The sequence below is a fragment of the Marmota monax genome, unplaced genomic scaffold, assembly GCF_021218885.2.
Source record: "Marmota monax isolate L192 unplaced genomic scaffold, Marmota_monax_Labrador192_F-V1.1 WCK01_AAM20220418_F8-fsc00157, whole genome shotgun sequence".
Lineage (NCBI taxonomy): Eukaryota > Metazoa > Chordata > Mammalia > Rodentia > Sciuridae > Marmota > Marmota monax.
This window is the reverse complement of record NW_026694573.1, coordinates 1,912,345-1,924,480: the sequence shown is the minus strand read 5'-3', so window position 1 is coordinate 1,924,480 and position 12,136 is coordinate 1,912,345. Positions and strand designations below refer to the sequence as shown.

Sequence of the window (12,136 nt, the reverse complement as noted above, 5' to 3'; positions counted from 1 at the left end):
AATATTGTACCGACCCTATTTGCACTTTTAAATTTCCTAACAAAGTTAGTGACTTAACAAAGTCATAGTGACTTACTCAAAAGATAGATGGTCCCAAGATAGCTGAGGAAATATTACAATGATATCAAGAGTTTGGGGGTTTTGTTTTTATTTTCTTGGTGTTGGGAATTGAAACCAGGGTTAATGCTAAGTAAGCATGAACTCTACCACTGAGCATCACCCCAGACTTTATCAAAGTTTTAGTGGTAAATAGAAATGCTTATGCAATTGGGAAAAGTTTGGGGAAATTTTTAAAAATCCCATAAAAATATAAAATCTTCTTTTAAATTTTTATTTATTTATTTTATTTATTTTTATACTGTACTAGTATAGAATGGGCAGCCTCACCACATTTACTTTAGCAAATCGGGTTCCTTTAGCTTCTGCCACATCATGCGGGGGTAGTTATCCAGTTTGAAAGAACATAAAATCTTAAAGGTGTATCTTGCTCTCCATACCTATTTGGGTCCTAGCCAGAGTGTCAGAAAACAACATGGGTGTGACAGATAGGCTGTATTGATTTGGCTTCTGAGAGTGAGAAGTCAGAATTCAGAGAAGGAAGGGTCATGTTCATGCAAATCAGAAAGTATTTGGTTCTTGAGTTGGGAGTTCACACAGCAAGTATCTGTGAGGAATACTCACATTTTTTTTTTTTTTAAAGAGAGAGAGAGAGAGAGAGAGAGAGAGAGAGAGAGAATTTTTAATATTTATTTTTTAGTTTTCGGCAGACACATCTTTATTTATATGTGGTGCTGAGGATCAAACCCAGCGCTGCGCGCATGCCAGGCGAGCACACTACCGCTTGAGCCACATCCCCAGCCCGAATACTCACATTTTTAAAAAGAAAAACAAAAACCTCTCAATTATAATAAATATCACAACAGAAAAAAATAACAATATGTTGTTTCTTTGAATGGCAGGCTAACAGAACATTCTCTATTTATTACACATTTTCTTTAATAAGCTTATTTATTTATTTATTTGTGTATGTGTGGTGTGTGTGTGTGTGTGTGTGTGTGTGTGGTGCTGGGGATTGAACCCAGGGCCTGTACATGTGAAGCAAGCACTCTACCAACTGAGCTATATCCCTGGCCCCAGCATTTTTATTATTTTTATGAAGAGAAAGGAAGGTAGTTTACTTTTTTTAAAAATAATAATCCCTCTTTTTAGATCCAGTATAGTTTTTTCTAATTTCTTTTAGTTGTAGATGAACACAATACCTTTGTTTTATTTATTTATTTCCTGTGTTGAGGATCAAACCCAGTGCCTCACATGCCAGGCAAGCGCTCTACTGCGAGCTACAACTCCAGCCCCAAGTATATTTTTAAAATAATCAGAAATTTTCAACTTCCTTATTTTATAATTAACCTCTATCTGAAACAGATTTCCCTCTTCCTAGGTTTAACCTCCATCTTCAGGGCTTCCCACCTGCAAATGTTGTCAATGGCAATGTCACGGAGCTGCTCATACATGGAGGGCTGGCTCTTCTTGCCCGACATGACATTCAGGGTCGATTCAGAATGTTCATTGGTGACACTGATTTTTATATCATTGCCAGCAACTAAATTAAAAAATTCAAATTAAATTTCTTAATAAATCATTCAGAAATATTGATAAACACTCTATAAATGCAGTTCTGATGGTTAGTAAAGCACAGTCCCGTCCTTGGGGGTGATCTAAGTAATGTGCACAAAGGTAAAGATATAGACAAGTGTGCAACAGGGGCCTGAGAAACCCTTCCTATTATGAGGAATGGGAGAGGACTTTCAACTAGTCAGAGTTTGGGTGTTGTCATCTGAAGGGGGAAAATATAAATGCCCACCTTTATAGGTAGGATGAGGAGTACTTAATCAGTGTCTCTTGCACAGCAGCTATTTAATTGATGCTAATTATTGTTACATTGCCAGATCTGCTCTGAGTCAGTATCCTCTCACAGGGCAGTGGAGATTAGATATGGCTATGCACATGAAGCTCCTTGGCCCAGCATTGGGGCATGCAGGACTCACAGTGTAGGCTATCTTAGTGAGAGAAGATGCTAAAAAGAAAATAGAACTAGAAGGGGCTTTTGGGTGATAGGACAAGAAGGCAGGGATAGGAAAGGCCTGAAACTCAGGAATGGTGTGGGACATGTAGGAAAAGATGGAAGGAAAGGCATGGAGGAAGAACAGGCTCAAGTACAGTCACATAACCCATGTAGGGAATCACATAGTCACATGGCCCCCCTTTTTTAAGGACTTCAAAGGTATATAAGGACTAGATGCTAGAAACATGGCATCAACTATAGTTGTCTATTACCTGTGTGGTACTGACTGTGGTACTTATACAGCTTCACCAGCACTGGGGATGGAATGACCAGGAAGTCTCGCAAGGATGGTGTCACCGAGTGTACCACCACCGGGAACCTCTCACATAGGCGGCCCAATCCCTGCAACACATCAACCTGTCACATAGCCTGAGAGGAACTATCTGAGAAGGCCCCAAGCGGTGAGATGCTCAAGCCTTTCAATGCCTAAGTTTGACAAAAAACTTCCAAGGTCAAAGCTCCCAGAGGCCACCTGCCTATGAGGCAAAGACAAGGAAGTGGGATGGATTGACTCTTTCCCATACAAAGTAAATATGTATTATTAACATGTACTAATTTCTTTTGGAAACAAATTAAGGGAGAAAGGGTATAAAATATGCTTTTTAAACAATGGCAAGTATGGAGTCTGTGGGATTATGTCAAGGATGGAATCTCAGCAGAGCAGAACTAAGCATTGTGGATGAATACACCTCCTCCTTGTGAAGCCCTATAGCACATGCCCACAGCTCTTCATCTGTTGGCCTTGGGCATCACCCAGCAGATATGAGGCAGCTTCACAATAAAAAAAGATCCAAGGCCCTCTTCAAGGAAAGCTGTTCCTGGATGCCACTTGCACAAATCCCTGGCATCTTGTAGAGGGCAGCCCACACTCAGTAAAGAACTGTGTCCACAACAGGCTCTAGTAAAAGTTCTAAAAACAACAGCTCATATTACAGTCTGTCTCTGCTGCTGGAGAATCAATCACAGCCTGAACAGGTAAGAAGGATGCTCCATGGATGGGATTCGAGTATCTCAATCATCAAGTGAAACTGACCTGCAGGCAGCAGATAAGCAAGGGTAAATGTGCAATGATGACTTTGCTGGATGTCTTGGATTGCAGCTTCTCAGACAGCTTGATGCAAAGATTTTCTGCACCTTAACTCAAAAATCAGAGGAGGGTACAAATAATCATCAAAGTCCAATATTTACAAAATAATCTCTGTTAATCATAAAATTTAATTAAATTCCAGAGACACATTTGTTACAAGTTTAATAAGAGGGCCACACCAGAATCAGTTTGGAGGCAGGTATCCTGTACTATGGGTGACTTTGTCTTCTCTCTGCTAGTCCTAAGCCCTCTCATTCTGCAGTGGTCCTAAGCCCTCTCTCTCACTGTGCAGTGTTCCATTCTGTAAGAACACTTCCCATTCCACTTTACCCCAGACAAAGTCCACGGCCTCTAGCTCTGAGCATCCACCTCTCCACAGAAAAGCCTAAAGAACTGGCAAAAAAAAAAAAAAAACCTGCCAAAACACCACACAGGTCCTGTAGCCTTGGGTTTTCCCTTCCTCCCAGGTCTAGTTCATCCTATTAGGAGAGAACTACAGATATCCAGCCCACAGCAGGAGCCCAGCTCTGTGCATACCCAGAAGGTGGCCACTCCTAATGTGATTGCCTATGCTAGTAACACAGCCAAAAATTCTAGAAGTCATTTTGAGAAGCTCTTGAGAGGAAGAACCCAGGGCATGCCAAGAGCTCACAGGGCCAAGGAAAGCAGTCTGTTTTCCTAGGCAGGCAGGCTCACCCTGTTCATCCTTCACAGCCCACACCATAAGGTCCACGCAGGCAGCATTTGCCTGGCAGCGCAGTTTGAGGGGGCTCAGTTCATTGTGGATCCGGTCTGCATCATGTAGAATCTTCTGGAGCTCCCCTTGGCTTGTATTAAACTGTTCCAATACAAAATCATGGATCTCCTTCACAAAGGAAGTGGGGAGGTCTGTGGGAAAGAGGGAAGTGTCATAGCTAAAAACAAAACTACATCAGAAAACAACAAGTGGCTGTCAATCGTTATGGTCTTTTCTTCTCTAACAAAAAGAAGGGTAACATTTAATGCTGGCTATTGCGGTTTCAAGAATACCCATTGGGAAAAGCCTGGATAGGCTGTGCACAATAGTTCTCCACATGCAAACTACCTGGCAGCCATAAGAAATTATAATTTCCAGGGGCTGGGGATGTGGCTCAAGCAGTAATGTGCTCGCATGGCATGCGCGGGGCGCTGGGTTCAATCCTCAGCACCACATAAAATAAAATAAAGATGTTGTGTCCACTGAAAACTGAAAAATAAATATTAAAAAATTCTCTCTCTCTCTCTCAAAAAAATAAAAATAAAGAAATTATAATTTCCAGGGAAGTCTAAGACATGCTCTTTTTTTTTCTTTTTTGGTTATTGTTATTATTGTTGTGGTTGGTTAATTGTTTTCGGTGGTGCTGGGAATGAACCCAGGACTCACACATGCTAAGTAAGCACTTTACCAATGAGCGTTATCCCAAGTCCACCAAGCTTTGCTTTAAGTACTCTATATATTAAAATCTAAAACACATAAAAGGGATGTGTGATCACAGAAACTGATTCAACTGACAATAGGCAGTACTTTATGATAGTAAAAAAAGAGGAAAGGTTACTAGTTACAAGGAAAAAAACTGGTTGGAGGCTGAAAAAAGTTCCCTGGATCTTTGGAGCACCCAGAGTTTGTTTTCAAATTCTCATCCATGGGCCAGGAAAATTCAGAAGAGTTACCGTTGACAAGCACAAGTCAGACCAGCTGAGGAAGCCAGCAACACATAGCCTGGGTAAAAGGAAGAACTTGGGGGCTCCTGGATTGTGAAGCCAGGCTGAGTCATCCTTGACCCCTCTCCTACATTCTGACAGGCTAGACTTCCCATAGCCCTCAGAATCAGATTAGGAATGGTTAAATTAAGGCATATCTATATTAAAGACTATTATTACATGCTCATTAAAACCTGCTTATGAAAAACACTTAATGGTGTGAGGAAAGAATGTAGAAAAATGTTTTTAAAAATGTACAAAAGATGGGCTGGGGTTGTGGCTCAGCGGTAGAGCGCTTGCTTGGCACATGCGAGACCGTGGGTTCGATTCTCAGCACCATGTAAAAATAAGTAAGTGAAATAAAGGTATTATGTCCAACTACAACTAAAAAGTAAATAAAAAAATGTATAAAAGAGCTGGGCTCAGTGGCACATGATTACAAGCTATTCAGGAGATTGAGGCAAGAAGATTGCAAATTCAAAGCTAATCTTGGCAACTTTGTGTATCAAAATAAAAAAAGGCTGTAGTGTAGTTCAGTGAAATTTTTTGTATGTGCATGCAAAACTAGTAAGATATTATATCTGAGTAAAGTTATTGTAAGTCCTTCATTTTTTAAAATTTTCTGTCTAAATTGGATGTGTAAAATCATGAGCTAAACAGACAATATATAAAATGTACGTTAGAAAAATGCCTTAAGAAATAAATCCACCAAAGAAGTCATAATTCCTAGGAATGGGGTCCTTAAGACTTATTTTTCTTATTTGCTTTTCCCCCTAAATTTCAGTCATGTAACCATATTGCTCATATATGTGGTGTTTTATTTATTTTTTTTAGGCAAGGTCTTGCTATGTTGTCCAGGCTGGCTTCAAACACGCAGGTTCAAGTAATCCCAAGTAGCTGGGACTACAGTTGTGGGCCAGTGTGCCCTGTTCTTGTGTTTATTTTTTAAGTGGCCCTAGCAGAAAGCAAGCGCCAGTCTGTAATGGCAGTTGAGAAGTCCATTCTCCTGCCTGCACAGACACATGTGCCAACAGTCCTCACCTTTCATGTAGTATAGAGTATCACGTAGCATCTTAAACATGGTCAGATAGAGGGGGTCACTGAAGGTTGTGTAGTAGAGATCAGCACTGGGGTTGGCCTGCAGAGGAAAAGGGCAAGTGACCACAGAGCAGAAATTCTCCTGTGATGCCTGTTGCCTTGTATGCAGAGGCCCAGCAGACTATTATATTTATTATTTAGCAATCAAAATGGAACAACTACTTATCATGACTCACTATTCAGACACTTTAATTACTTTCCACTCTTCTTAAGCATGAAGCCAAAGAAAGGAGGAGGCTGATGCAGTGCAGAGATACCTGAGGTAGCCACCATCTACACCTTCAACAAAAGAACTGCCCTTCTTATTGATGACAGCTCACCATCAATGGCCTGAATAGGGACACGGAAAGACAGAAGAGGGAAAAGACAGACAGGGGGCCACCAGGCCAAGGAATCCAATCCTGCCTATTACTCTCTCTATAGGTAGACACTACAGCTAGGGCACCTTCAGATTGAGCTCACATTTTGTAATTAAATTCATTTTGAATTATTCTTTAGCAATCTCATCAGAAATATAGCACTGAGGAAAATTTCACACAAGCCCTAATGCAATCCTTAACATCTGTATATTACCAGTTTAAATGGGTTAAAGGAGAGTGGATAGGAAGGGGTATACTGTGCAAGGCTGGTGGAAGGGAGAGTCCCTTGGAAAGGGCAAAAGTCACATGGAGAACACAAGAATGATGTAGAGAGTGTAAGAGGCATGCCAGCTTTCAGGTGAACACTGATATTAATTAATAATTAACTAAGTGCTGGTGATGGGCTCTATAATAATGACTTTAAGGACATTACTGCACATAGTCTTCACAACACCCTTTTAGAACATGGATGAAGAAACGAGACTGGGAGAGTTGCGATCAGGGATCTCACTCTAGAGACTTAGATAATGTAAGAGTAAAGTCTGATTGATTGTATATCCTCTTCTGAGAAATGTCTGGCCCATTTGTTGATTGGGTTATTTGTTTTTTTGGTGCTTAGCTTTTTGAGTTCTTTATATACCCTAGAGATTAGTGCTCTATTTGATATGTGAGGGGTAAAAATTTGCTCCCAGGATGTAGGCTCTCTTTTCACCTCACAGATTGTTTCTTTTGCTAAGAAACTTTTTAGTTTGATTCCATCCCTGAATATTTCAGGGATGGAAAATGCTGAATATTTCCTCTGATATAAGGAGGCTGACTCATAGTGGGGTAGGGAGGGGGAGCATGGGAGAATTGGATGAATTCTAGATAGGAAAGAGGGGTGGGAGGGAAAGGGAGGGGGCAGGGGATTAGCAAGGATGGTGAAAGTGATGGACATCATTATCTAAAGTCCAAAGTACATGTATGAAGATTCGAACTGGGTGTCAAAATACTTTATATACAAACAGAGATATGAAAAATTGTGGTATACATGTGTAAGAAGAATTGTAATGCAAAAAAAAATGTACAAAGGCATGAATTAGAGTGAACATACTTTATATACAAAGATATGAAAAACTGTGCTCTATATGTATAAGAATTGTAATGCATTCCGCTGTTGTGTATTTAAAAAAAGAAAATCAATTGAAAAAAAAAAAAAAAAGTAAAGTTTGAGGCTTTGAGTCCCACTGCCCTCATATCCAAAGCCTAGCTCTCCAGCACTCACTAGCTATGTACCCTGAAGTCCTTAACCCTGTAAAGACTCAGTCCTTTCTGTAAACTAGAGATTGTTGTGAGACTCAAGGAATCAGTTAAGTAAAGTCTTATCATAGTGTCTAGAACATAATAAGCACACAAAACCACTAGTGATTATGAATATTAATATATTACAGTAACACTAAGTCAGCATTTCAAATATCTTTTTTTTTTTTTGAGACATGAAACCATTTCTTGAAATGGATGTTTATATTACAGTTCAATTTAGAAAACAAAATACCAGAAACTGCTCTGGTTCAATAGGAAGGAGAGTCTCAGGATCCTACATTACCAGCCTTCCCTTTCTACCCATAAAACCAGCCCTCAAAGGGAGTCCCATGGAGCTTCAACTCAACCCTTAGAATGCAAAATGATGCTCTTCATTAGAGCTGGAGTGCAGATCCAAGAAGTCTCTAGCTGTCAGACTGCCCTAGCTAACTCTCAATCCTTGTCTCCCTAGTCTTCCCTCAGTCATACATGACTATTCCCTGACAAGAGAAACCAAGAGGCCTCTTAAGACTGTAAATTCAGTCCAAGTTGGTGGGTAGGACAACAACCTGCAAAGCGCTGCAGGCAAGGTAGGAAGTATCATATTACAAACTTAAGATTTGGTTCCTAGAAGTTCTTCCCCACTTCAAACCTGAGCTCCAGCAGCATTACACCCTATGTGTCTCAGAATCAGGAGAGAGAAAGCACATTAGGCTTAAATAAGAATCTGTATTTGGCATACCCATATGACAATAATCAGCCTAGAAAACAGCAACCTCTCTAGATACTCACAGTCAAAAGGGCCCTGACTCAAATGTTCCCTGAGTTTTTGAGATCTCCCAGAAATGATTTTATAAAGCTATGAGCCATAGTTTCCCAGATACACACCCCTTAACATAAAAGTCAGGGCCTACTGTGCCTATAAAGTGCAGCTCTCAACTTGGAGAAGCTATGGAAGCACAAAAGGAGAAAGGAAGATAAAAGTCATAGACACAAGCTGGATTCCCAACTCCCACAGTATACTATGTGAGCACATTGGTTAGCCCCCATGAACCTTTACCTTCCAGTTGTGAAACAGAAAAAATGACTACTTGTCAGAGGCACTGTGAGGTGATATATTTAAAACCAGGTACAGAGCAGGTGCTCAGGTGGCAGGTGTGTTGCTATTACATGGAACTACGGTTAAATTAAGCTAAAAACTCACTGGTAATCCCTTTTACCCCAGCCCCCACATGAATCATCCGCTTTCCCCCTGTAGATGTTTAAAATTAGGCCAATTTTGTAGTAATGCCCTCAGAAGGGACCTACCTCTATCACACTGGCTACAACCGCATCTAAGGATTTGAGAACAGGCTCCTCAACAATTTTCTTCACCTGTCAGGGAGACAAAACCTCATGAAGCAATTGACGGAATAAAGAGATAGGAACATTAGCTCTTTCTACCAAAGTGCAAATGAGGTTCAAAAAGAACCCATAACAAGGCTGGGGATGTATTTCAGTGGTAGAGGGTGTGCTTAGCATTCCCAAGGCCCTGAGTTTGACCCCTGGCATAAAAACAAAACAAACAAACCTATAGAACCATAATGAATTCATGTGGTGAAAAATATGATGAAAATAACAAGCTAACAACATATAAATTATGGCTGTAAGTCAAACAATATGCACAAAATCCCCTGTTTGTGGCATCACTTGGGACTTCTTTTCTTACCCTAGATAGGAATGACATTAAAAACAAAAGAAAAGAGGGGCTGGGTGTGTATCTCAGTGGTAGACTGCTTGCCTAGCCCATGTGAGGCACTGGGTTTGATCTTCAGCATCACATAAAAATAAATAAAGACACTGTGTCCATACACAACTAAAAAGAAAATTTAAAAAAAAAAAAAAAAGGAAAAGAACCAATTTCCTTAAATTTGCCATTTTATTTCCATCTCCAGGATGTGAAAGTGTCCAGATTCTATTCATCTGACATTTGACATTTCATCCATCAGGAGTTAACAAGTATATATGTGTGATATCCTCCAACAATCCCCTCTCAAACAACTAGAACACACTCACAGCCAGTCCTCAGACACTGAGGGCTCCCCTTTCTCTCTAGATCTTGGTGCACTGGCTCTTCTAAAGATTCTCAAGTATTTAAACAGGACCACCTGTTTTAAATTCCATTTATCTTTTTTTTAACATATTTTAAATTTATCTTTTTTTAACATATTTTAAATTCAATGTTTGTTGTTGTTGTTGGTACAGAGACCCACACACATGCTAACCAAGTGCTCTGCCACTAATCTACATCCCTAGACCTCAAAGGAAGGCATGCATTTGCATTTTTTTTTTTTTTAAAGATAGGATTGTGTTTTGCTATGTTGGCCAGGCTTATCTTGAACTTCTGGTTGCTTCAGACTCTGGAGTAGTTGGAATCACAGGTACATAACACCACATCCAGCTAAGTTTCTAATAGAAGCAATTATTTTCATCTGTTCTCTAAATGGAATTTAGTAAAGGAACAGATTATTCAGTCAGCTACAGAATCATTTGATAAATTGCTCCCCCCTTGAACTGTAATACTTGATGAAGGTCATTTCCAAAATATATAAATAATGATAACACAACAGAATAAATAAAAATTGCCCAAAAGAAAACTTAGGGGCTGGGGATGTGACTCAAGTGGTAGCATGCTCGCCTAGCATGCGTGAGGCACTGGGTTCGATTCTCAGCACCATATAAAAATAAAATAAAGATATTGAGTCCACCTAAAAAACTAAAAAACAATAAATATTAAAAGAAAACCTAAACTTAGAAAATTAAAAATCTTGAAAAAAAATTCCCTCCAGAAAGTATATGCAATATTTAGGCGTAAATAAGGATTTCTGACGTGGTACTAGAAGAGCCATCTGTGAAGGCTATGGCCACCTGGACCACCATTTTGTCTGGAACATCCACACTGAGAAGCAGTTTAAGAAAATTCCTTCTGGAGAGAAATTTCAAAAATATTCTAGGGGCCTGTGCAGTGGTTCATGCCTGCAATCCTAGCATCTTGGGAGGTGGAGGTGGGGGGATCTGGAGTTCAAGGCCAGTCTCAGAAACTTGGCAAGACCCTGTCTTGAAATAAAAAATAAAAAGTGCTGGGGATGTAGGTTAGTTATAGTGTGCCCCCTGGGTTCAATCCCTGGTATCACAAACAAAATAAACAAAACAAAATCCATACTAAGCCATTTAGCAATTCATTATGGCTCCATCCTTTTTAATTACCCCCTAGGGTTTGTTTTTTTTTTAAAACAGTATTGGATATCAAATGTAGGGCTTACACTCTACCACTGAACTGTACTCCCAGCCCTGTCACCTATTTTTAATATCTTCTTTCATTTTCAACCTAAATAAATCTATTCTCCAAGTGATTTCTATTCACCTCCACATATCACATGGCTGCTCTCTCTAGTGCATGTTCCATGCTTTCCAGTGTTTTCATTTCCTAGTTTTCAAAATAGAATATTTGATCTTTGGAATCTCTCATCAATAATGGTGTCATTCCTACCCACTCAAATCTATCTTGAACCACACAGTTCTACAGTAAGAACTTCAGGGCCCCTAGATCTGGCCACAGATTTGTTTTCAAAACTGTACCTGTAGAGTCAGGTACAATGCAAAAAGCACTGGATTAGTGGAATGTGAATCCTTGGACTAAGCCTAGCCTGCCCTTGGCCTGACTATCCTTGATGTACTTGACAATGATTTCTTTACTTCTAAATGGGGCTGCTATTGCCTCTACATGCTTGCTGAAAGGATTAAATTATACACAATGATTTTTTAAATGCCACCCTTCTTCCTTCTTCTTTTTAATATTTTTAGCTGTAGATGGACACAATACTTTTTTTTTTTTTAATGTGATGCTAGGGATCGAACCCAGTGCCTTACCTGTACTAAGCAAGCACTCTACTACTGAACCACAACTCCAGCTCCCACTCCTTCTTTCTTTAATCTGCAAATTCACAACTTCTAAATTGTACTTGGAAATACTAGTACAGGTTGAGCATCCCTATTGTGAAAATCTGAAATGTGTCAAATCTGAAACATTTTTAGCACTAACTTGTTGCAACAAGTGGAATATTCCACACCTACCTTCATGTATTGAGTCACATAAAATTATTAAAAACACTATATAAGCCAGGCATGGCGGTGCACGCTTGTAATCTCAGCAGTTTGGGAGGCTGACACAGTAGGATTGTGAGTTCAAATCCAGACGGTGAGGCGCTAAGCAACTCAGTGAGACCCTGTCTCTAAATAAAATACAAAATACGGCTGGGGATGTGGTTCAGTGGTCGAGTGCCCTTGAATTCAATCCCTGGTACCAAAAAAACCCAACACTATATAAGCCAGGCTCAGTGGCATGCACTTTGTCTCTGCAACTTGGGAGGCTGAGACAAGATTACTTCAGCCTAGGAATTCAAGGCCATCCTGGGCAATACAGCAAGACCT

General features: G+C 39.9%; 1 protein-coding gene and 1 non-coding gene across 3 annotated transcripts in view; both read right to left on the bottom strand.

The window, feature by feature from the left end:
• Positions 1-12,136, bottom strand: part of Pi4ka (phosphatidylinositol 4-kinase alpha) — a 128,125-nt gene that overhangs the window by 79,950 nt on the left and 36,039 nt on the right. For both annotated transcript variants that reach the window (XM_058571762.1, XM_046421098.2), the window contains exons 9-14: positions 8,975-9,040; positions 5,970-6,066; positions 3,906-4,097; positions 3,156-3,256; positions 2,335-2,464; positions 1,468-1,600 (exon numbers count right to left, since the gene is read on the bottom strand). In XM_058571762.1, the coding sequence (XP_058427745.1) occupies positions 1,468-1,600; positions 2,335-2,464; positions 3,156-3,256; positions 3,906-4,097; positions 5,970-6,066; positions 8,975-9,040 (719 nt within the window). The remainder of the gene's footprint in view (positions 1-1,467; positions 1,601-2,334; positions 2,465-3,155; positions 3,257-3,905; positions 4,098-5,969; positions 6,067-8,974; positions 9,041-12,136) is intronic.
• Positions 357-459, bottom strand: LOC124077082 (small nucleolar RNA SNORA66). Its single transcript, XR_006846512.1, has one exon. It is a non-coding gene; the product is annotated as a small nucleolar RNA SNORA66 (small nucleolar RNA).